Genomic DNA, 25475 nt, shown 5'->3' with positions numbered 1-25475 from the left:
AATGAGTGACGTTATTGGTTGCCTTTGAAGCAGGAAGTTTTACATCCACTCACAGTCTTGAAATGAAATCCTGAGTCCTCTTCATCTGAGACCGAGACAAGACCAAGTAAAAATATGGTTGATTCCGAGACGAGATCTTCAAAAAGAGGTCTTGAGAGCGGTCTTAAGACCAAGAACGATTTTGAGTACTACAAAACTGCTACTCTGGGTGGGTAACGAGTCCTTACCCCAAGTGTTCAAGTGACTTCAAGTACCTCAAGGTCTTGTTTGCAAGTGGTGGGACAATGGAGCGGGAGATTTGCCACTGGACACCGGCCTGGGAATGCCTCGGGATCCCTGAGTCAGAGCTGGTTAATGTGGCTCGGGAAAGGGAAGTTTGGGGTCCCCTGCTGGAGCTGCTGGAGCTGCTGACCCCGCAACCCCACCCCGGATAAGCAGAAGAAGATGGAGGGATGGATAGTTTTGGTGCCTAAACCTAACCAAACAGTGACCATTTCACAACTTTAATGGCAGGTTTAAAACCGCAACCGTTACATTCTCTGGTTTAGATTTGATGTTGTATTATTATCTGTCACAGCTAGGGACGCTAATTTATGAAACGCTTCTGTGGGTCGTATTAGAGCATAGTAATAAACGACATATATGGTCGTATGGTTTGGAGGACTTGTTGCTTTCCGCATCAGCCTTCAACCTCACTAAGTCTGCCCCAATACTAAACTACAGTTATCCAACTTACTCCAACATACTCAGTCTATGTGTGCATGGTTTTGTATTGTATGTTACACATTTTTGTATTTATATAAGTGTGTGTGTGTGTGTGTGTGTGTGTGTGTACGTGTTGTTTCACTTCTCACTTCATACAGTAGTTCATAATTTCCTAAATGATGAACAGTGACGAGCCAGTTTTAAACAGTTTGTGCTGAAATATTCAAATGTTGGTCAAAGTGCTAATGCAATATGTGTGTGCAGTAGAAATGTAACATTTCACACTGTCTCCAAAAGTTTGAACAACTTATTTGAGCTGTCAGGTCTAATTTATTTTGAGCGGCCTGAGGCTCAATCAGCTCAATGAGCTATTCTAATTTCACATGAACATAGAGAAAAAAGCCCAAAGCATGCAAATCTTAAAATGCAGCAAAGACACCGCAGAATGCCTTATGTGACTTCAAATGAAGCAATCGCTCACATCGACTGATGTGGGGTTTTTTCCACCTTCTTTCAGTGTAGCTGTCAAATCCAGACTAAAGTCCTTGTTTGAAGGGTTTAAAGGAGTTTACTGAGAACTTCACGCTTGAAGTTTACATACAGCCATGAAAATACAGAATATTCATGGCACACTGGCAACTAGCACTTTAAGATTTTGCCAAAGTAGTGCATGTCAGTTATCTACTGTATCATATCACATTGAAATAAGATGTACTTTGCATAATTGTACACAGAATTACGTAAAAATACACATGTAGTTTTGCCAAAGATGGTCAATAACCCCCGATGACCTGAAATTGTATTAATTACAGGCTGGTTTCATGGTGAGCAAATACATTGCTGCCAGGCAAACTCTGCTGGATAAGTCCAGTATGATTCATCAGAAACCATCAAGAGCCAGGACCATGGGACAATGACATCATCAGGCTATTGATCGGCTCCTCAGAGGCCCCTGTCACAGAATCACTTGATTTAGGGGCCAATGACTTATTTTTAGTGTCACAGCAACTTTCAACATGAACTAATAAAATAGCCCAACCCAGCAGATGAAACCCCAGGATGATGGAAGTTACTTTGAATGAAAAATGATAGTTTCTCAAGGACGCTGATTCAGAGTGAAACTTGTCCGCCTTGCTAGTGGCTTTTGAAAGGCTGTTCAGTGGTTATGTGTGGGTGTAAAACCCAGCTCTGACCCCACTGCTGTGATATCATCCGTTGTGAGGATGTTGGCTTCACAGGGGCTGAAGGTGAGCCAATGCTTCAGGCTGTCTACACGTTGGATTAAACAAGGGGGGACTTTACGAAACATTGTACGAGGACACAATATGATATCAGTGCTATTCCACTGATATGGCTCACTGAGGAAAATGAATTCTGGATATGCTAGGAGGACAATTGAGCTATTCCCATTACATCTTGAAACATACTCTCTCACACACACATACACACACACTCAATCAAAAGCCTTAAACCCCCTTTTTACTTTCTCTAAGAAAGATTACAATTATGTCTATAGTCACTTATTAGATAGAGTTTCAATTATAATTTCCAGAGTCTTCTATACTTTGATAGGCAGCTACTACACAGCTTTCACATTCTCCATGGGGGTTTGATTAATCATGGTTTGGGCGGTGGGAGCTGCATGCATCTTGGGAAAGTTAACAAAGAAAGAGCGAAGAAAACACCAGTCACACTGCTTGAGACAGAAACCCTCAGCCAGCTTAAACAGTGTATCTTTTGCGCAGCAGGCTTAATTATACCCTGTACTCCGTCCCTCCACATCTGCAATCCTGTTCCAATTCCTGCCCTTCAGGTTTGGTGGCAACCATCCACTCTCAAGGCTACCCTAGACATGAGCGTAGTTTAAAAAAAGTAAGGTTGAAGATTTCAACAGAGAAGAGCATCCCAACATCCCGATTTGACAGCTGTCATATCGGGATGTGTGTTCATGAAACAAGTCTGACTACCATAGAGTTCAGAACTCACCAGGAGCTAGTTATTTCTGTTCTTTTTCTTTCATGCTCAGATGTGTTTTCGCCTCAAGCTAGCAAATTCAGATCTTTGTGTGGGTTCTTTTGTATTTCCATTCTTATGTAATCACCTAATTCATCTAAAATTCACTTCAGTCTGAACATACACATTGGAATTCCGCTACCCAACCTGATACCTTTGTTGGGGCTTGTCAGGTTTCAGCTGTTGGGTTGCATAAAGCTGTGGGCCATCTTTACAAAATATGAGATATTTTGCTTCATATTTCCTTTGGCATTAAGCAATGACAGATGCTTAACATCACATCGCACCACGTGATTTTTAGGTGCAAAAGTTTCACGCTGTTACCTCATGCTGCTTTTGGGGCCACAACAGGCAGAGACGCCTAGTTTAGCTCCAACTCCCCCTGCGGAGTGCTGGATTTCTGGCAGACCAATTGGCTATCTTAAATGCAGTTATCAGTTGCTTCACTGCTCTGTCTTTCTCCCTGGCTGTAAATTGCCCATTCATATTCATTATCCTCTCTCATAATGTATATCATCTGTTTATTCAGCTGTCTTTCTGTCAATATGTCTGCGTAACACATGCACCTTTAATCATCCATCCAATACTAAGCTCTGCTTTGTCAAGGCATCACATTTATAATAACCTGTATGAAACATTAGTAGCAGATGCACTATTATGTGGGCGTGGTACCTTCATCAAAGACAAAGCAATAGCTTTACTTGGGCCTAAGGTAAGTGTAGCAAGTTAACAATGGGATTTTAGGTGGAAAGAAAAAGGTGGCGCAATACCAGAAAATGACACAATTTTTCACAATGTTTAACACAGGCGATAATCCGACTGGGCACATAGGCCTACCTGTTCTCCTCTAATTGCTGTTATATGGCTACCTTCCCTGTTTGTATGCACTGTCAATTTGGATAGCTTGCTCTGCAGAGTAAGCGCAATTTTACTGCGTTGTACTGCTGCTTTCACGTTTGGTAATCCTCTCAGAAAGATGCTTAAGATCCTGAAAGTCTGTTCTTGACCAGGGACCATCACCTCTGAATAACACACAGGATGCAAAAATCCTCTCTGATAAGCTAGCAGTTAGCCATTTTTTTCCTGGAAAACCACTCATGTTAAATTGCACGTTTGTTACTGAGATTGGGAAGGATTGATACCACTCTGTGTGTGTTAGGTACAGAGATGGAGCTGCGTGAGCTTAGCATAAATACTGGAAGCAGAGGGGAACAACTAGCTATCTAGCTAGCCTGGCTCTCTCCTGAGATGAAAGGTTTGTCTACCAACACTAGCATAGTAAAGCAAAGTAATTACTGTAACATGTTGTATCTATTTTGTTTAGTCCATACCTAAACAGAAATGTAAAAAAGACAATTTGTGGTTTTACAGTGAGTTACGCACCTCAACACTGATAATTCTGTCCTTGTTCCATGTTACAGCGTAACAGAGCTACACAGCTAGCTGTACGAGTTGTGCAAGACAACGTGTCACGCTTCACAGAGATGCAGGTAAAATGACCCCATCATTTATTTAAAGCTGCTAAAGTATATATATTTCTCTATTAACTCTTTATCAAATGACTGCAAGGGTATACGGGGTCACTTGCACAGACAAACCCATGTACTGTTTGATTCACTCTCATCATTGTCATCTCCAGACGCAGCTGCAAACAAGCTTCGAGAAACCCACTGTACGCAACCTGCTGAGCACCACTGGACATACAAAGTTAGCAACTAGCTAGAAACTTCCCTCAGGAATTGGTAGAGACCAAAACAAAGCTGAAAGAAGAGTCAATCGTCAGGTGGACACAAACAGGACTATGAATGAATGCTAATGTTGTTCTGTGTCTTTTTTGACGCGTAAATGAGCCACTGTTTGCTAACACACTCACCCTTGTGACTTTTTTAGACATTAGACACCATATTCCAGAATTATGCTGTAATTGGAAACTGCATGTAATGTCATATTAGACCCAAATTATACTATACTTCGGTCGTTATAGCAAATACAACCCCAAGTGTATTTGCTTTAACGACCGCCTCGCTTTACATTATCCCTTACGCTTTAAATGTTCTGATGTCTTAAGTGGTATGGGACTAGAGCATTGATGAAGCATGTATTTAGTATATATATATTAACCTATTAATTAGGCTATTCACCACCTACAAACACCACGGGACTCCAGAGAGCATCAAGGCTATGAGGGACTGTGTGAGGAAGCATTCAAAGATGACTCGATGTGGTTTGACATTACTTAACGGCAGTGTTGGGAGTAACGTGTTACAAAAGTAATGCAATTACAGTAATGTATTCCTTTTTGCTGTAACATACGCAGTAATATAATGCATTACGAATTCAATTTTGGTAATATTATACCCGTTACAGTGAGTTACAATGCTTTTTAACCCAACATTTAATGGTGTATTGTTTTTTTTTTAGAATTCATTAACACCACGAAACATTTCGACACAGAAAAAGTCAGTAAGTGTCATTTCCTGTTGCTGGATTTGATAGTTGAAATGACTGCGTAGATGGATTTGCGAGATGGATATTATTTTCAGGAGTTATTACGCTGCATTGAAGTGAGCTGTCCCGTCACTGTTCCCGTGGTCAGAGCCAGAACCAGAGACGGTACACACAACATCTGTGTCCCAACAGGTGACGGTATGGACAACATCTGTGTCCCAACAGGTGACGGTACGGACAACATCTGTGTCCCAACAGGTGACGGTACGGACAACATCTGTGTCCCAACAGGTGACGGTACGGACAGCATCTGTGTCCCAACAGGTGACGGTACGGACAGCATCTGTGTCCCAACAGGTGACGGTACGGACAACATCTGTGTCCCAACAGGTGACGGTACGGACAGCATCTGTGTCCCAACAGGTGACGGTACGTCAGCACGGACAGCAGTGTGTCCGAGCTACTGACAGATAGAAACACGTAAGGATTTAATGTTTAGTCTTGCTACACGTAATACCATTACATTTTGTCAGCGGTGGAAAATAACTATACCATACTTCAATACAATTGTAAGGTACTTTTAATTGAGTATTTTCTCCTACTTTATACTTCTACTCCACCACAATTCAGAGTCAACGAGGCCTACTGTGCTTTTTTACTATTTACTATTCACTATTTATTTTATAGCTTTAGTTACTTTGCAGATTCAGATTAATAATACAAAATATTATGAATAAGTTATGATGTATTAAAGTGGATAAAAATGAGACTTTATTGATCCTGTGCTGAAATTCACAAGCCACCTGTCAAGTCATACTTCCACTTTTATTTTGGTGAAAGTAACTCAAAAGTAAAACAAAAGTAGTGTAAAGCATTACAATACAGAGACAGTAATATTGTAATATAACTAAAACTATAATACTCTAGTTTTCTTTTAAAGCCCATGTTGCAGGGTTTATTTTCTAATGAATTTGTGCAATTAGCTTGTTACCCAACAACATCAAATACAATGGATATCACAAAACGGAATAAAAAGTAGTACTATTTTACAGCGGTTTGCAATGATTCTCTTTTCCCCCACAATGCATTGCACTATGTCACGTTGGGGAGACGACAGACTAAAGCCCTGTCTCTGTTCACTGTCTATGGGCTCGTCTGTGCCACTGGTGTTGCAAAATATGGTTTTTGGTCTCGACCGAGTCCATGTGTCTTTATTATGTGTATAATAATATTGGAGGGAAAGTGAAACAGCTTGGACGGGGATGCTGTTCGGCTTTTCACAAGTTTAGACAGCTAGCTACGCCGACGTTTGCTAACGTTAGCGCAACAGCGTTAGCCTAGACTGCTAGCTAGGTAAATATTACGACTGCCTTCGGAGTTTCCTATATCTGCGTCCACTTTGTCAACATAAGACATGTTGCGTTAGTGCTCCTTTTGTACCATCATTTTATTGAATGAAATGTTAAGCTTCGCTCCTACGAGATGGGTGGGTTTTTGTTAGCTACATACAAAGCTAACTGGCTATAGTTAGCCTGTATGCTAGTGGAATTAGCTAACGTTGCATAACCAGCCAGCAACTTCGGCAATCAGCAGTAGTTTCGGTAAGCTAACCACAACAGTATTGTTGCCCACAATCAACCTCTACTGCTAAAAGCAGTCAATCTGCAGTGATGTTTGAAATAGAGACGCTTGTGGATGTGTTAGCTGTCGTGGTTAGCTCGCTGGAACTACTGCCGAAGCTGCTGGCTGGCTACGCAACATTAGCTAATTCCACTAGCACAGGCTAACTATAGCCAGTTAACTTTGTGTGTAACGTAGCTAACAAAAACCCACCCATCTCGTAGGAGCGAAGCTTAACATTTCATTCAATACAATTATGGTACAAAAGGAGCACTAACGCCACATGTCTTATGTTGACAACGTGGACGCAGATAGAGGAAACAACAAAAGCAGTCGTAACATTTACCTAGCCGTCTAGGCTAACGCTGTTGCGCTAACGTTAGCAAAACATCGGCGTAGCTTTAGCTAGCTGTCTAAACTTGTGAAAAGCCGAACAGCATCCCCATCCAAGTAATAAATGAACACTAGGCAAATATGTTGTTACTGGAGCTAGTAGGGTCCATCAAAACGTGAGATATCTAATCGAAAATGTGTTTACAACGTCGGGGGATTTCACAGGTGGGACTGACTGGCAAGTTAGCCCATAGCTAACATGATGCCTTCTATTTCTAGATCTAGCTAGATTACCAGTACTTATCTGAACTAACGACATGATCACTGTCACTAGATATAAAGAAAACATTGACTTTCACTCGGTGCTATTCACTGACAGTAAAAACACCTCTTCCACCTCTTCCTCATCCCAGTCAGTCACCATAGTTCTAGTACTAGGCTGAGTCACGTCTCCCCAACGTGACGTCATCACCGAATTGCGTTAAAAAACCCACTAAACGACTAAAACGGTAAAAACTGGCCTTTAACACTATTTGGAGACATTTTTAACAATGATATACATATGTTGAGTGCTTTATGTACCCATTAATCAACAGTGGTGGTTAACCTGCAACATGGGCTTTAATAAGCAACGAATGACACTGAAAGTCTATGCCCGATATTTGGTTTCTAGTTATAACAGTGACTAATCATAGCATATTTGGGGTTTAATATGTGCAGTTTCTAATTACAATATCATTTAGGTGTATGGTGTCTAACGCTGTCTAACATTACTGTAATCAGAGTATAGTTTTTGTCTAATGAAGATCACGTTTTTTTTATTTGATACAAAGTAAAGCTTATTACGTCCTAATAACAAAGTAATTACAGCATAACTTAAGTACTTGGTGTCTAATTAGAGTATAACTGTTCATGTACTGTCTAGTTAAGGCCACATTATTTCTAATTTGGTCTAATTTGATACAAAGTATGTCTTATTATGTCACATTAATGTACCGTAAAATAGAGTGGGACCAAAAGTTATTGTGTCATCATTTTTATTCCTCAATGTTTATCGTGCTGAAAAGAGATCAATCCAAAGGTAAAGGTTTGTCATCTCTATTTAGCTGACACTCTTTTTTGTATTAGGTACAAAATGTATAAATGTGTTAAAAGTGTATTGGCTTGGAAGCAGGAATATAATGTAGGTTGGCTCAACCTTTAATGTAAATAATTAAGCTGACAGGTATAAACATTAGTATGCAGCTTTTTGACAGATTCTACCTTCCATATCCCAAGGGCCATTTAATCCATAGTGACAACAGTTGCAATAAAAAAGTTTGTGGAACTGAGACTCCACAAAGTAATGAGGGAAAGTAAACTAAATGCCACAAGTTGGCTTAGGCCTATTGTCATTTGTCCATGCTCTGAATTGGGTGTTCATGCTGTAGGTTTGACACACGTAGACAACATATGAATACCCAGTATATACATCTTGAGTTTACCTTTATGTTAGCCCTTTAAGTATATACACAGAAAAAGATACATTTCCACACTGACACTCAGTATCACATATGCAGCAAGAGTCTCAGCTTGTTTCAACACTTCATTGAAGCTACATGATGCTTATACCAAGTGAAACATTCAAATCCAAGATGCCATGTTTTTAAGGCTGCGTCATTACATCAAATGGAAATCATCTAGATGTCTTGTGCATGTTTTTATATGTCTCCCTCATAATTCCGTCTGACACATCTGGTATCTTTTCGAAGTTTGTGATCTCCATTAGAATTTAAAATCAAATCTGTGAGTTTGAATAAAACTTGCACAAAACTTGAATAGAACAGCACAACATACAGCACAATAAACATGGAGCCACTGGTCAATCTTTAAAAGATCATAAGCTGAAAATGAAGAATTTTATTTGATTTTGGTTTAGTTTTGTAGGTCACATTGTAGCTTTTCTTAACTTTTTCAGTTTAAAGTTTTTGCATAGTCTTGTAGTATATGTGATGGTTTTTGTTATTCCTATTTAAAGAGCCCCTATTATACACCTTTTCGGCGTCATACTTGTACTCTTGGGATCTACTAGAATAGGTTTACATGCTTTGATGTTCAAAAAACATATTATGTCTCTCATACTGCCCATTGTTGCAGCTTGTTTGCCTGAAAAGCTCTGTCTGAGCTCTTGACCCGCCTTCCCGAAAAAGCCCAGTCTGCTCTGATTGGTCAGCTTGCCCACTCTGTTGTGATTGGTCAACCAAATGCAAACAAGGTGTTGGGGCTGTGCTTGCTCAGGCAGCACCAATGGGCAGCACATATGAAAAACTGGGCTGGCACTCTCAATTAATGACTTCACTAATTGAGGCATTTCAAACAGGAATATGGGTGAGCTATTTTCAGACAGTTGAGAAAAAGTGCTGTCAGTGGGAGAGGATGCTCCATTTGCAGTGAAGAGTGATTTTTGTACTTTATACATCTATTGCATACACACAAAAACTAAACACACTGGGAAAAAACAAAAACAAAACATAATTAAAGTTTTTCTGCTTTCAGACTTATTTTCATTGAGCTTGCAGAAAGGTCGACATAACATCTTTACATGTTGGATCTTAACATTTCAAAATATCACAGAGCTGCTAATGTCAAGTTAGTTAGTGGTAAGGTAGTTACGACTGGCCCCAGTCGAGCTATTATGAGGAGCCCTTTAATGTGTTTGAAAGGAATGACTGCTCACTTGCAGATGCACTCAGCTTGTCAGTCTTGACAGATTTTTGCCTGAACGAGCTACTGTGTATCGTATCGTCTCGTCCCATGATCAAATAGAGACAACATCGACATACATATTACCCAGCAATCATCATTGCATATCTGTCTATGACGAAAATACCAAAGAAAAAGGAAAATATTTATTATTTATTTATTTGAATAGTTTTCTATTGTTTTTTTGTTTTTAAAGCTTATGTAGAATAAGCATATCATGTTGTTATAGATTGCTACTGTATCAACCAATTAAAAAAAAAAAAACACCCCACAAGCACCAGTGACACCGAAATGCCTTCACTGTCTATATTGACGCCCCTGTAGGTGGATTTAAAAAACATTACAATTTACTGGAAAAATCTGAATGTGCCAACTGAAAATTCTGCTTTTAAAAAAACTAGCTATTCGTCTCATTTGGACAACAAACTATGGTCAGTTATTACAAACAAGTTGCAGAGGTACAATAAATAAATACAAACATATAATGTCTTTTCAGCAGGTTTGAGAGTTGTTTCAATTGTAGGGAGATTATACACCATGAGGCTGATCAGACCTTTTCTTTCTTTACTTCTTATGTAGTTATTCTTTGATCATTCTTGTTCCTCCTTCTGCTTTTCCTCGAGAGGGAGCCGTCCATGTCTGTGGTATCACTCTCCATAGGCAACAATACTAATGCAACATACATTTCATAATGATAAGTACTCGTGCAAATATTCTTGGTTATGACTTTCTTTCTTTAAGACATTAATGCAGCCACATTCCTCCCTAACCGGCATCTACCAAAGTTACATGAGGACCGAGGCAGAAACGAGGCGGAAGCTCTAAGTAAGTCTAAGCTGAGTTCAAGGCTGGTCAAGGTAATTTACTGGATAACTTTACAAGCTCCAGTCACGTTGATTAGTGGCTTTCATATGAGGGATTTCTGCTGCCCACAGACATTAAAACTGATTGAAGACAGTCGGCTACTCAGGCTCGCCATTTGGGAGATCTTTTTAAGACCGTTGCATCCTTTTCAAGCTTTGAATGTTTCATTAATTCACATTATGAGATCCTTGTGAGTATTGGTATTCTTTATATCTAAGAGCACTGCTGGGAGCAGTTCAAACCACAGGAATAAAAACACCAGAAATATTGATATATATATATATATATATATATATATATATACAGTCCCATCTGACAGTCCCATCTGACCAATTTACTGTCAGGCTTTTCTAGAAATGTCATGCTCGTGTCATGTGATGAGCTTACCTCCATAATGAACTCTCAGTCACACTGTTGAGGTTGAAGTCAAATAGTTTGGTCAGCATCAAAATCACCTGCAGAACAAGACAAGCATTGCAATCAATACACAGGCCTATTGATCAAATGTCTGGTGAGCAGGTTAAACAGTAGCAAGGCAAAATTGACAGGAAGGGATATAAACAGCAGTCAAACAGCCAGAGACCCTTGTATCTATTATGGTAGAAGCATAGTTTGGTCTTTCTCCCACATAGTAAGCTTCAGACAAAACCATGGATTGTTTTTTTATGTGTCTGAATGCATTTTGAAGTCTGCATGTTCCTAGTTACAAGGACCCCATCCAGGACCTGAGTCAGGCCAGGCCTAGTCTTGTATTGCCAGACCTTCCTCCACAGCGCTGCGGAGGAAGGTGGGTGGGGAAACCCTGGTCCCATTCAACAGGTCTGTGTGTCAGTGGTCAGTTTTTCATCCAAATGTAGCACAAATGTTAACGTAATTTCCAGAAAATCTGCAGTAGGCTATGTTTACACTTCTTTGCGTCTTTTTTGACAAGAAAAAGTTGACTAGGGTGCTTTTGTAATGAAAGGACTTTTTTTAAAAACAGGGTTTACTCCATAGGATTATAATGTAAAACAGATGCCGGCAGCTCAAAAAAAGACACCAAGTTTGAACATCGCCTTAAATGTTAATGTCCACTTTTATGTGAATATTAGCAGTTGAGCACATGAATATAAACAGTTGGTTGGTGCTACCACTGCAGAGTAAGAGGGCGCAACAAGATGATATGATTAAAAGAGCATCAGTCACACCTCAAACGGTGGAGAACAATGTAGAAACGATGATGGAAATATGACATTTAGGTCGGTTTCAGGTATTCATTTTTGACAGGTTACAGCTCCTCATCGCTCCACACAGATCTGAAGTCTTCATCTGCTGCTGCTTTTTATCCCTTCAGTGGAGCAGAGTGACACATAACACACATGCTTCATGTCTGTCATGATTTGATAGATCTGTTTCCTTTGCACTTTGTCGTGATACATCAACCTTTTCTCCTCAGTCAATTGTAAAACCCTTTTTTGCAATAATTGGACTTTATCCACTCAGGTTTGTTTTTTCTACAAATTGAAGATGCTCATGAAAATAATTGGGAATAATATCTAATAATAACACTTATGTGTATGTGTAGACATCTAAGCAGGCTCATTATAAGCTTCGATCTTGTGGTATGTCATTACTTAAAACTTTGAGTTGAGACACAGTGAGTCACAGTGACACATAAAATGCATGAAAAATGGCATGTGTTGCTACACTTTTCAACCGCAGCTGTCCTATGCTGCTGCCAGTGTTGGTGTTCTTTTTCTGTTTGCGTCGATTTGGGTTGACTGCATTTTAGATTGGGCCTAATTATCCCCCGGTCTATGCGGATCAGATCTGATCGCCCCAGGTCCCTTTCTCTGTTCCTGTTTAAAAATGGATGTGTGCACATTAGGTTTGACCTGTAGTTTTACGATACGTTATACAGTAAGCTTAGCCTGCCTTCGTTTAGCTTAGCTCATCATTGGTTATGGGATCAAGTCGCCTTCGCGCAAAGGAAAAAATACACCTTGCTAAGGTCTTATACCTATAAGACCTTAAGGTGTATTTTTTCCTAACGCTAGGCTAACCACTACAGTATTAAGGTTAATACTGTAGTGGTTAGCCTAGCGTTAGTCTCGCTTTGCCAGACCTTCCTCCACAGCGCTGTGGAGGAAGGTCTGGCTAGTCCACATAGCATTCCTGGATGGAGAAAAACGTGCTCTGGTTTATTGGCATTTCTTTAAACCAATCACAATCGTCTTGGGCGGAGCTAAGTGCCGGACGGAGCCACGGTGCCTCTGCAAAATAGTCTCTGGAAGGAACTTGTTTCGGGGGAACATGTGTACGTTCAAAAGTAGTTTTAGTCGTGCAACAGAAAACTCAGATTGGACAGATAGTCTAGCTAGCTGTCTGGATTTACCCTGCAGAGATCTGAGGAGCAGTTAACCATAATCCTCCAGAGGTTAGAACGCCAACACAAAGAAAGACGAAGGTAACGGACAATCTGTCCAAAAAGAGTGACATCTGGTGAAATTTCCATCGGCAACGGAACAATCCCAGAGTGGAACATTGTGGACATAGACTAGCCTAGCGTTAACAGTAATTCTAATAATAAGTATTTACAAAATACTTTACAAAATCAAAATTGACTTTTGCATTTGTAAAACAGATCAAATGTGTGCTATTATCTCATGTATCTTTTATTAGGTGCCTTGATTAGTGTTATTTTTGTGACACCATCACTGTGTAAGATGAGGTGTCAGGAGAAATATCTTTGCCAGAATAATACTCAATTCTGTTCAACACCAGAGATCTACACCCATGTGATGCATACTACCATACTGTACACCACATTGCTTAATGTGATCCCCCTCTAATTGTTTCAAACTCATTACTTAATCATATCAGATTGATTCTAAACACTCCCCTGTAAATATCCCTTATTCTGTGCACCCTCAAGGTGCACGAGATGAGGCAAAGTGGGTCAGCCAACGTCTTCAGGGAAAAACAGAGGCAGAAACATCACATTTCACTCCGAGCATAAAATAAGTAAAGCAGCACGGAAACTCACAATCTATTTACTTTGCGACTGGAGGTGTATTTGAAATGAATAAAACTCAGAAGAAACAGAAAAGGCAAGGACATCTTCACAGGGAATGCTGCAGTTTCAGTTCAATATAGTCTTTTTTTTACTTCTCTTGCTCATGAGTTAAGTTCATTTTGATAACACTGTGTGAAACAAAATCCCCAGGGATATTTTGTGGTGACTTTGACAGTTATCTGATGACCCCTTTGCATTGTGGATAACCTGCGGCACAATGGTCAGGTGATACGGCGTGGGCGAAGAGCAGATGCTGCCAATGGAGAGAGGTCTTTTCACATAATGTACAGGCTTGTGATGCGCTACATCCTTATCTCAGACTTTGCTATCGGGGAAAGGGCTGTTTGTACAAGGCATGCGATGCACGCAGATATTCCCCAGTGCATGGAGTAAAATAAACAACTGGAGTCTATACAATTTATATCTGTTGCCTTGAAGTTGTGTGCTATGCTGTGCACGGCCAATATCCAACCGTTTCCCCTTGGCCTGGCTGCGTTTTGATCCCTCCACTGCCTGTTATGGAGGCAGCAGCCGAGCCACTGCATGACTTGTGTGACTTTGTGAAACAGTTCCAGCACCATGGGGTTGCTGTGAGTACAAGCAGAACAGATGCACCTTGGGTAGTGGAATTACATTGCGAGGTTGGGGCTCCTGTGATCAACCTTATTAAGCATGCACTAACATCTGCAGCCCCCCGAAACACTCCAAACGTGCGGTGCACTCGGCTGACCCGCGGCTGGCAGGTTTTTCTCTTGGAGTGTTGTTGTGGAAAATAACCACCGGGACAACAACAAGTAGTAAAAAAGGCATTGATTAAGAGTGATTCAGGAAGTAGCTGGGTGTTGGATTAGCCTGGGGAATGAATAACCTTAAATGTCCGGACCAGACCTTTGCATGCTAATGACTGACCAAGTCCATTTAGCTGCCCAGCTGGAGGCTGAATTCACACTCGCACCACGCAGCTTCTCTCTTTCTCTGTATTCCCTCACTTTCTTTTTTACCCGACCCCCTCTTTATTTATTTCTGCTGTCAAATCTCAACACATTTTCTCCTGTGTGTGTGTGTGTGTGTGTGTGTGTGTGTGTGTGTGTGTGTGTGTGTGTATAGTTGTTTGTGTGCATGCTGTAAGGGGTAGTGTTCTGGCTCTGGATTCTGGATAAAGTCTTCTAAAAGGCTGAGGTATAAGCCGGGTGACTTGGCTTGATTAGTTGAAGGGCAGTGTCCGTACGGGCCCTTCTGTCTGCCACATATGGAGACTATGTAGGCAGTCATCGGCATCAACCTGTCAGATGGGCTCCCACTGGAAAGTGCATATGCTCCATCACTGACCATGCCAATTAGGCCTGTGGGCTTCTCCTACTGTAAATACTACGATGAGGCAGCGCACACACACACACACACACACACACACACACACACACACACACTTCTGACGGTTTGGAGATGTGCAGAGGAGCATGGAGTCATCAAAATGAGACGGTGGCTGGTGGCCGCGTGTTAAAGTTTGAGAATGATTAAATGACTGCAGTTACAAGCCAAATGTAGTCTTTGTAAAAGATTGCACTCTACTACTGTCCTGATTGGACATGGTGAGTTACAATGTTAGTGTGTTTGTCTGGAGGCTGCATTGACCAAAAAAGAGAAGATGGCATCGTAGATGTATACGCCCCCAAACAACAACCAGAATGATATGCAATGAAGAAACAGTGGCTGCCAAAGTGTCAAAGACATCTAACTTGGAGCAGCAGCTTCAGGATCACCAGTCATCCTGCCTGCTGCTACAGTCAAGATAACAAGAGAAACACACAGCAACAACATTGTTATCTGTGTGGCAAGTTGCTTAATAAAAACTTAAAGCCGCAATCTGTTACTTTCTCCACATTCAAACTACAGCAAAGATGTCAGAGCAGATACTGTTGCATGCAGGAAGTTATTTCACCTTATTATTCTTGGTGCGCTAAAAGATGTCAGCTAACTTGTAATAAAGGGACTCAGGGGGGATCCCAGATGATAAAATAATCCATAAGACCCCCATTGGTCCAGTATTTGGCAAGATAGCTGCAGTCGGCAGCGGTGAAACAAGCTACAATGTAAGTTAATAGGACAATTGTCCAGCTTGTATTTACCTTCACTAAAGTGTTTGTTTTGCCGCTGACAGACTCAGATTAATATTCTAAGTGTCTGACAACATTATGGAAAGGATTTCTAAGGAGGTCGACCTTTCTGTTAAAGAGTAAGATCCTTTTTTTAAACATAAAAACATCCGCGAAATTGCGTTCGCTAAACCAACCAGACTCCATGTAAATAATCAGTGATTTTAGCATCGTAAAATACACTTCATTCAAAGTCGACAGAAACAAAATAAAACTATGAAAAGCCGTTTGGGGTCGTCTTTCCACTTTTCCAACTATCACAACTCTAGTTTTGGTTGAAATAAACACATAGTTTGTCGATTTACATGTTCAAATATGTTGGCTCTATACACACTAAAAGTATTACTTTTTTAAATGGAGTCTGGTGGGTTTAGCGCTAGTGACTAGAGAGCTGTTTCTGGTTAAACAGAAAGGTCTCAAAGAAGTTTTAAAGGTCTATCTCTGAAGGGATCCTTTCCATAATGTTGTCAGACACTTAGAATATTAATCTGAGTCTGTCAGCGGCAAAACGAGCACTTTAGTTAAGGTAAATACAAGCTGGACAACTGTCCTATTAACTTACATTGTAGCTTGTTTCTCCGCTGCTGACTGCAGCGATCTCTCTTAATACCGGACCAATGTCAAAGATTGTTGTTCCCATCAGTCACTTAGACACAAAGACATAGGAAAATAAGGTTGAAAAAAAAAACGATAGTTACCCTTTAAGCCTAAAGGAAAGGTTTGAAATACACACATTTATCTAATAATTATTAGACAATTTTTAGTGTTGTCCTTTTTTGTTTTCTTTTGTTTTCTCTGACCATAATCATTCCAACAAAATCTGATTCCTCCTTAGTTAAAAACCCACAATTTTGATCAATTGATGAGCTTCTACAGTGGAAAGAAAAAGTGCAGCGATATTAGTCATTCAAAAGGAAGCCTCAGCTCCGGGTGGGGATCAGTAACAACTGTGTCTGTGCAAAGCTTTAGGTTTTTTAAATATCTCCCCATTATTTCTTTTTAATCAAAAGTATGCCTTTGCTGCTAGCAAACACTGTTATCTCCTATACTGTTTGGTAATTGTCCTTGGATGGAGGAGAGAAAATATCATCATGAATCAAAATACCCAAACATGCATATACAAACAACAATTACCATTTCCTGGGGCGCAAGAAGGCAGAGTAAACAAATATGAAATGCAGAGTATTAGTACACATTCTGAAGCTCCCAAAACAAGGAAATGTGCAGGGTTCAAGTTCTTTAGGCATTATGAACTATTTGTTTTTCTCACATCTCATTTTTGTAACCACGTGAAACCAGATTTCTCCAGGGGGTAGATCTTTTTGCACCATTTCATTACTTGAAAAAAGGAGAATGAATCCGAGCATCAGAGGAACAAAAATAAGAGCTTCTTTCCACAATCATACGTTTAATGAAACTCTTTTGCAGTTTATTTTTAAGCAATACATTCACCCTGTAATGAAGACTCAGGAAGGGAAAACACTGCAATACACACATATAATGATGTAAACACGTTTCACCTGCCTACATTTGCGAATAGCTCAAACTGTCAGGCTCATGGGGGATCATTGAGCCAGGAACGCTCCTCTCTGTGGAGTAGCCTGTCACATCTTCCTTTGGAAGATTCACCACTTGTGCCTATCACTAATATAACGTCAAACATGCCTGGGAAACAGGGTTTACAGGTGCTTGTCGCATATCTAAAAATAATATGTCTTCATCGGGATCAAAATTGATCAAGACCTGTCAGAGGTGAGTTTCCCAGGGTGGTTATATATGCTGTTGCATGCTAATGTTCAGCAATCTGGGCCTTAATTAGCCATCAAATCAACAGTCTTCTGTGGCCTCATTTAGCCCGATTTCTTTCAGTGTTGGTTAGATTGACAGAAGCAACATGTGGCCGCAATGTGGAGCGTGTTTACATTGAGCCGTCTAATGATTACAATCTTATTTCTACGATTTGTTTTCTTTTTCTTGAGATAGCTGAAAACATACACATTTTCTATTTTCGGGTTCCATTGGAGCAGATTATTTCTGGAAGTGGGATGTTTGCAGAGATGCTCACAGAATACTGAGGAAGACTTGAGCAGCTTCATGTGCTGCCGGTTTGATCCACACAGAACCGTCACCTTTATTTTGTGATGATGACGCGGTCTTAAGGTTCCCGGCAACTATTTTCCTTGATCTTTTGGCTATTTATTGCTCCTAATTGGTTGTTGCCCAACTTCGGGTTCAGTATGAAAATGATTGCAGTTAAGGAGCCGATCTCTCAAGTGTGGAGCTGCTAATTCATTTCAAGACGTGAAAAGGCTTAAAGAAGACATTAAGGGCATGCTTACTGTTAATAAGCATTCAAAGTATGCGGGGAAGAGATTAAATGTACATTATGATTACATAGCATTACTTTTTTTTAAGATAGAGTTAAGCCCTCTCTTTATTTGAGTTCAAGAGTTTACAATTGCATTAAAATGTGCGTGAGAAAGACTGTGTACGTGTCTATGTGTACAGTAAGGTGCACAGTATTCTGCATTTACATATTACACACATTTGTTTCTCATTCACACTAGGTTATAATTAAAGTTTTTAGTGGTCACTACTTATTCTTTCATGTTTTGTTAAAAACCATATTCATTACTAAATCACATTAGTTGTTTGTAATAATCAGCTTAAGTATGCAGTGCACAGATCATGTTAAGCAGTGATAACTAAGGATCTTAAGTTTCTCTATGGGAGGGACGGGGTCGTTTGAACTGTTTTTCACTGAAGCGGTGCAAAGGCTCATGGGAAGAAAAAAAAAAGGTTCTGAATGGTTTCTGTCCTAGTTAAAGTGTGTTTTAATAATGTTGTGTTAATGTTTTGGGTGTGCATTTATGTTGTCTGGGTTTTAGTGTTGTATGGTTGATTTAGTCTTCATGTTTATCTACATTTATTGTTGCACCATGACCGAGACCCTCCCCCGGTGATGGGCTCTGGGCAGTGAACAAATGTTCAACTTCAGTTACACAGATTGGGAATCAGTAACTCTGTCTCCTGAGTGAAACTTTCCACCCAGCACAATACATTGGAAAATGTTTATGTTGATTGTCTTCCTTTCAGTGTTTTTGAAGAAATATATTAAAGACATTAATCTTAAAGGGTAACTAGCGTGTTTTTCAACCTGGACCCTATTTTCTATGTTTTTGTGTCTAAGTGACTGATTGAACAATCTTTGACATTGGTCCAGTATTAAGAGAGATCGCTGCAGTCGGCAGTTACCCTTTAAAGTCATTTAGTAGTGATAATAGTAGCCTAATGTTTTATATTTATTATGTTTCTTTGCGTATTTAACTTAACATGCTTATTTTAGACATGACTCCAAAAAAAAAAATGTGTTTACTAATGATTTTTAGGGAATGACTACTAATGTAAACTTGATTTGTCTATTGCATCAACATACCGCTCTGTGTTAATACAACTTGACCTGTTAAGTTTCACCTTGTGTAAAAATGTAAGACTTGAAGACAACGGGCTTCCACACAAATTTCTAGTAAAGTCAACTAATTTGGGAGAACAGTGTAAATCGACCACGGTTCATTTCCTGATAGTTCCGGTGCCGATGCCCCCAACATTCCTGCTTTCTTTGAGTTAACTTTAAAATCCGGTCGGATTGAGCAACATTAACCGGAACCTCTGAGCAACGTTACAGGCTGAAAATGGAACGTTCTAATGAACATTTGGATCGTTCAACAAGGCAGGCCTGCTTGGTTCTTTCAGGGAATGATTGTAAAGATTTACAAAGAATATGTTTAGGTCATTTCCTCTCTAACTGGGACGTTTTGGGACTGATTGGTGGGATTGCTGTGGACCAAGTACACACGGAGATACACTTGTAGAGCAAATTAAGTTGAACCATGTATCAGCTCATTTAAATAACTCACGTTAGTGTATTGTGTCAACAGTTAACTTCATTTAATATTGTATGAGGTATTTTCTTTTGTGGGGTGCAAATGTTCCACCAAAACAAGTTCCTTCCTGAGACTATTTAGCAGAGCCACCGTCGCTGCGTCTGGAGCTTAGCACCGCCCAAGATGATTTTGATTGGTTTAAAGAAATGCCAATAAACCAGAGTGTGGAAGGGCCAGACCTTCCTCTGAGCGCTGTGGAGATATGTCTGGCAATGCAAGACTAACAATCACTTAACTCACATAGCCTGCCTATGCTCTCACATATTTATATGCATAAATGTATTTTATATCCTCACATCTTTTTTTGTTATACTTGACTTTCACTGCCACAGCAAGCATCTCTCAAACCAGGACATACATTTGCTTTGCTTGTTTTAACTTGTGTTACACTGCTGTGGAATTAGCCACTGGATTTAGGATGTAATCCATTAAACAAACTATCAAAACGAAGGCTTGTTATAGAGCATCTTTGGCTACAGGAGTTCTGTGAATCTGCACTTGATTGCTCTTCCTTAATGACCTGATGTGTGTCTCAGTAAACTGAAACTGAATTGCAAGAACTGAATGTCAACTGTGATAGCTCAAAGTGGAAGTATATAGAGAGTTGGGTTTTCAGTGAGGATCAAATACAGTTTCAGAGCAACTGCATTTAAAATATTAAGATTCAGTTTTTTCATTGCAATTAAAGTAGAGCCATTCAAATCCAAATATAAATGTGACATATTTCTGGCCATATAGTACTTACAGTACTTACATATTGTATAGTCTCATCTTACATACAGAATATTCTTCACATTGTTAAATGTAGTGTATCTAAAAGTAAAAATACATATACTTTACATGAGAGTAAAGAAATGTGACTGTAAGAGGGGAAATAGATGTATGCGAGAGGCCCAAAATCATTGCATGTCACGGTGAAAATAGATGTGTAATAAATGTGAAAGGAGAATGAATGTATGTGAGAGGCCCCGAATAAACTCTGGATTCTCATAGGTCTATGTGTGTGTACTTTCTAGTGAAAAACTTTCCAAGCGTTAAAGGAGTGATGTGCCTGGGTAGAATGTATATGAAGGTGATAAATCACTGTTTAGCGCTTTGTCATAAGGGGGAGATAACACTTGACACAATTATTGAATAGAAATTCATGGACACCTGCTGATAACAGACACATCCGTCTGAGTGCATTATGTGCGCCTGCACTGAATGAAAAGCTAAAACAACAACCTTGTTTAACTTCGAAACTGGGTTAGTCACCGAGTAAACGTAAATCATGTTTGAGACAAATACCGTCTCCCTATTCTGATCATTTGAACAAACAGACCGAATATATGAATTTTAATCACGTATCAATTTTTGCTGTTACCCAAGGATGTTTTTCATATGCGGTGATAAATTAAAAAAAAGCACGGATCCAAGTGCTGCTTCTGTGAAGTTTATGAGAACTGCTGAAGGCACTGCTTCACCCCAGAGATACATGTATTCTTTCCCAGTCAGGGGTGTAAAGTAGAATCAGGAGTTTTAAAGTTCTGCTGGAACCTGGAAACTAAATTCTGAAAATCAGGGAGATCTCTGTCATGTCATCATTTCAGCTTACTTTGAAATCTCTTATCATATCCGTATAGTAGCTGGACTGTGCTGAATTGAACCAGAGGAATACTGCTGACAGCGTCCATTCATTTCCATTGTCAGGAGTACCTCTGGTTGGCTAATTGTTTAATAGGCCTATAACACCCAGCCAAGCTCCCCAAATAACAAAGGAAAAATGTGTCAACTTTCTCAAACAGAATTAAGCCTCATTGATTTTGCTTAATTTCATCCAGTTCGGATGCTTTAGGGCTGGGTAGCTGTTGCCCAAGGCGATACTAGATTAAAAGAAGCACCCCTAGGACCCGCCTGGAGAGCAAACTGATGGTGGTAGCTAACAAGCTCTTATGTTTCCTCCCATCTCTCCTTTTGTTCCCATTATTCTGAATTAAAGATTTCCTATTCTCACCATTTGCATTTAATTAAAGGTGATTAGACAAGCCTGTGATTAAAAAAAAAACACTTCTTCACTGGCTTACCTTACCTCTGCTACAGCTTCATCAACACAGACAACAAGGCAGAAGTGACATTGGCCCTCGTTTGTTTTTTGCCTACTTGTGTATCATCAAAGCACTGTGTAAATTGTGATTCACATATATGGGATATCTGTGTTAAGAGAGACTGACAGTGTTTAGAGCCAAGATTGAAAATTAGATAGATGATAACAAGGAGGAAAATTGACACATCTGTTACGGTGAAGGTGTTGTACACTAATGAATATTGTGATTACACGGATCGTGTCGTGTTGTCCCCTGGGAGTCTTGAAGCAGCCTTTTTTCCACATGTACGCAGCATGGATGTGTAACAAAACCTGGATACAGAGTGCTGTGCGGCCTATAGAGCAGGCGCACTAGAGACCTCCACCAGCCGAGCCGGCTACTTCCTGTTTAGCTGTATCTCTGTAGCCATCACCTATTGAATGTGTTGCAGCTGTTGGTTTCAAATACACCAATAGATACACCTTTTAGTCAGGAAGGTTAACAACCAAACTGTTAGACTTTACATTAGGTACCAGTAATTGAGTTACTGTTGACATTTGATCCATCTGCTCATGATACCAGTCCTGACCAAGAATTCAACCCAGCCCACACAGGAAGTCATTCAAGGCCAGGCTGTCGAGCCAGCCGTGGCCTTGGCTGCAGTGTGCATTTTCAAGCTGAGGCAGACGGCATGCTGGCTCCCCTATTAAAGGGAATAAATCCAAGGACAAATGAGCAAGCTTGGCAGGACTGAAAGTGAGGAAGAGGAGCTGGCGAATCAGAGGAATTGAGTTGTTTCTCTCTGTACGTATCATCTGAAGAAGCTCAGTGGCTTCTAACAACACAATCCATTTGCACACAGTGAAGTCAGAACCATTGATCTGAATGGGTGCCGTTAGCTGCAGGTTAATGGAGACGACATGAGTAAACACCATCAATGTTTATCTGCTGTGGCCTGTCAGCATGGCTTAAATGACCAGGAGCCTTCAATGTCAACCTCAGTTCATTGCAACTGATTATATGGAGAATATCATATTGGTCTTCACCTCCCAAGGTGGTCTTTAAAGTTACAATCCTTATCCTAATTATCCTAATTATATGAAATCCTATTTTTTATATTATTTATGGCTGGCAATTTTCAGCAATAGCAATTGAATGTACTGTATTTGTATTTTGTCGTTGCCTTTTGACATTTGAATCTGAATCCCTCTTCAAATTGCATTACCATGCACAGGTAACTGACAAGAAATGCACGTAGTGGGCATAATGTGGAGGACAAAAGCCAGTACATGTGGGCATTTAATGTAAAGTGGAAGATGACTTTCGAGCATGTGTATAGACATTTTTTATATCTGCCTACGTCCATCTTCTGCTGTTGCACTACTGATGCTAATTCTTGTCTCATTTGTGGTGATAAACAGAGAAAGAAAGTAGAGAACGGTGGATTAAACAAACCCCCAAATCCCATCCATTTTCCATCGAGTTTTGAGCATGGATGTATTAGTTTTCTACATTGTTTTTCACCGTTTGAGCTTCGACTGGCGCTCTTTTAATTACGCCATCTTGTGCACCCTCTTCTTCTGCAGTGGAGAATCAGCGCCACCTGCTGCTTATCTTGACGAACCAACTCCCAATAATCTCATAACGGTAGTGGATGAAAACAAGCATGCATTCGCATTTTCCTTTGCCGATTTTCCTGAAATGTGGTTATATTTTGCGATACATTTAGATGGAAACCTGACTATTATCAATAATGCCAATCATTCAATTTTTTTCTCAGGATAACTTTGGCTACTAATACCATGAATGAATTTGCCTGCAAGCAACATGCATGTTCTCGGACAGTTTTTATAAAAATACTTTTATAAATAGATTTTATAAGTCGTATAAGTAAGTACAATTGCAAGCAATTTGAATTGCTTTAGGGTTTTGACCAAAACTGTCCACATGTTTTGAACACACAGCAATTATCTGTGTATTATTTGATAGGACAGTGTCAGTGTTCCTGGGCACTGATTTAATTTAATTTAAACTTTTTATTAACCCCCAGTGGGTAAATCTATTTTTTTTCACTCTGTTGTTAGAACACACTACACACAGGCCTACAATACACACACATGCCCAGGTCCTATACATGCACAAATTGAGAGATGTCAGAGTGTGGGGGCTGTGACTGCTGTACAGGTACCCCGACAAGTTGGGGAGGTTCGGTGCCTTGCTAAAGAGCACCTTGGCAGTGCCCAGGAGGTGAACTGGCTCCAGCTACTAGTCCACACTCCGTACTTTGGACCAGTGACCCTCCGGTTCCTAACCCAACTCCCTACTGACTGAGCTACTGCCACCAAAACACCCACTAGGGTTAGTTCAAAGGATGAGCTTACAATAGTACCTTCACAATAAAACACTCTGAAAGAAACTAATATTCATGGAATTTGTCACTCATGCTTTTCTTTTATGTATTTCCATTGGGGGAAAATACATGAATTTTAACAGTACAGTTCTTATTATACTGATTACAGAAATGTGTGTCTGTATGTTCAGATTTGCCTAAATTATACTGTTTTGAAGAAAGTTACTTTAATCAAGTTCAAAAGGTTATGCACCCAAACTCAATGCTGACCTCCAGGTACGTGCAGGTGCATTTTATAGGGGGGCAACTATACACTTTAAAAAATGTATTTAGTTATTTAACAATGGTCTGGAAACAAACAGACAAATTCCTATTAGAATAATAACTCAAAGGAAATGAAAGGTGATGTTGTATGAGAGGAGGACTCGTGGTTGAGAAGTGTGAGTGAAGGATTGTATGACCGCTTTATATTTTTAATGGTATTCCTAACAACATCCAATTACTTACTGTGGTATCATTTGAGCTTGCACCACTGAGTGGATGCCATTGGAAATTTCGAACTGGACCTGTTCCAAGTTAATGCATAAATTAATAAGGGGCTGACTAGAAAGGGAATGTGGAGTCTATTGCAGAACGTAGGGCGCAGGAGCAAACTCTAAATACAGCCCTGCCATGGAAAGCAATAAACTACAGCGTTATTGGTAAACCATAACTTTTCCACTCATATCTGCAAGTATATTTATTGCTTACTGTGGCTTCCCATAGCCACAAAACAAAGGCTCAGTTCACCTTTGCTCACTAGAAAAGAGTAAAGTGAACCAGTAGGATTCTCAGTAACACTTTATAATGCTTGCTAGTTTTACCGGCACCAGACCTAGGGGCAATCTGGCCCGGCAGCAATGGTTACACATGGAAGGAAGCACTGCGTAGCCTAATAAAACTGGAAACTGTGACTCTGTGAATCATTGAGAGCACGGACGTTAGCCTGTTGCTTACGGCAAAGCTTGTTTATTTCCAAAACAATTGCATACAGTTCCCATACATTCACATTGTGGTGTAACCAAACTGATGATAAATAATATGAAACAGTCTGACGGAAAATAAATGCACATAAATTAAAATGATTTAACACATAATACACATACACAACTTGGCTTAATTTTAAATACTAAAAGATACCAAAAT

At 39.9% G+C, this 25475-nt stretch overlaps 1 protein-coding gene across 6 annotated transcripts in view; it reads right to left on the bottom strand.

Annotated features, from left to right (window-relative positions):
- LOC116048443 (VPS10 domain-containing receptor SorCS1) overlaps positions 1-25475 on the bottom strand; it is a 240705-nt gene that overhangs the window by 124736 nt on the left and 90494 nt on the right. For all 6 annotated transcript variants that reach the window (XR_004897076.1, XR_004897075.1, XR_004104639.2 and 3 more), the window contains exon 2: positions 11113-11180. Coding sequence is in view for 3 of the 6 variants with exons in the window: in XM_031297563.2 (XP_031153423.1) it covers positions 11113-11180 (68 nt within the window). In the remaining 3 variants the exon portion in view is untranslated. The remainder of the gene's footprint in view (positions 1-11112; positions 11181-25475) is intronic.

This window comes from Sander lucioperca, chromosome 4 (genome assembly GCF_008315115.2).
Source record: "Sander lucioperca isolate FBNREF2018 chromosome 4, SLUC_FBN_1.2, whole genome shotgun sequence".
Lineage (NCBI taxonomy): Eukaryota > Metazoa > Chordata > Actinopteri > Perciformes > Percidae > Sander > Sander lucioperca.
This window is presented reverse-complemented; position numbering and strand designations above follow the sequence as displayed.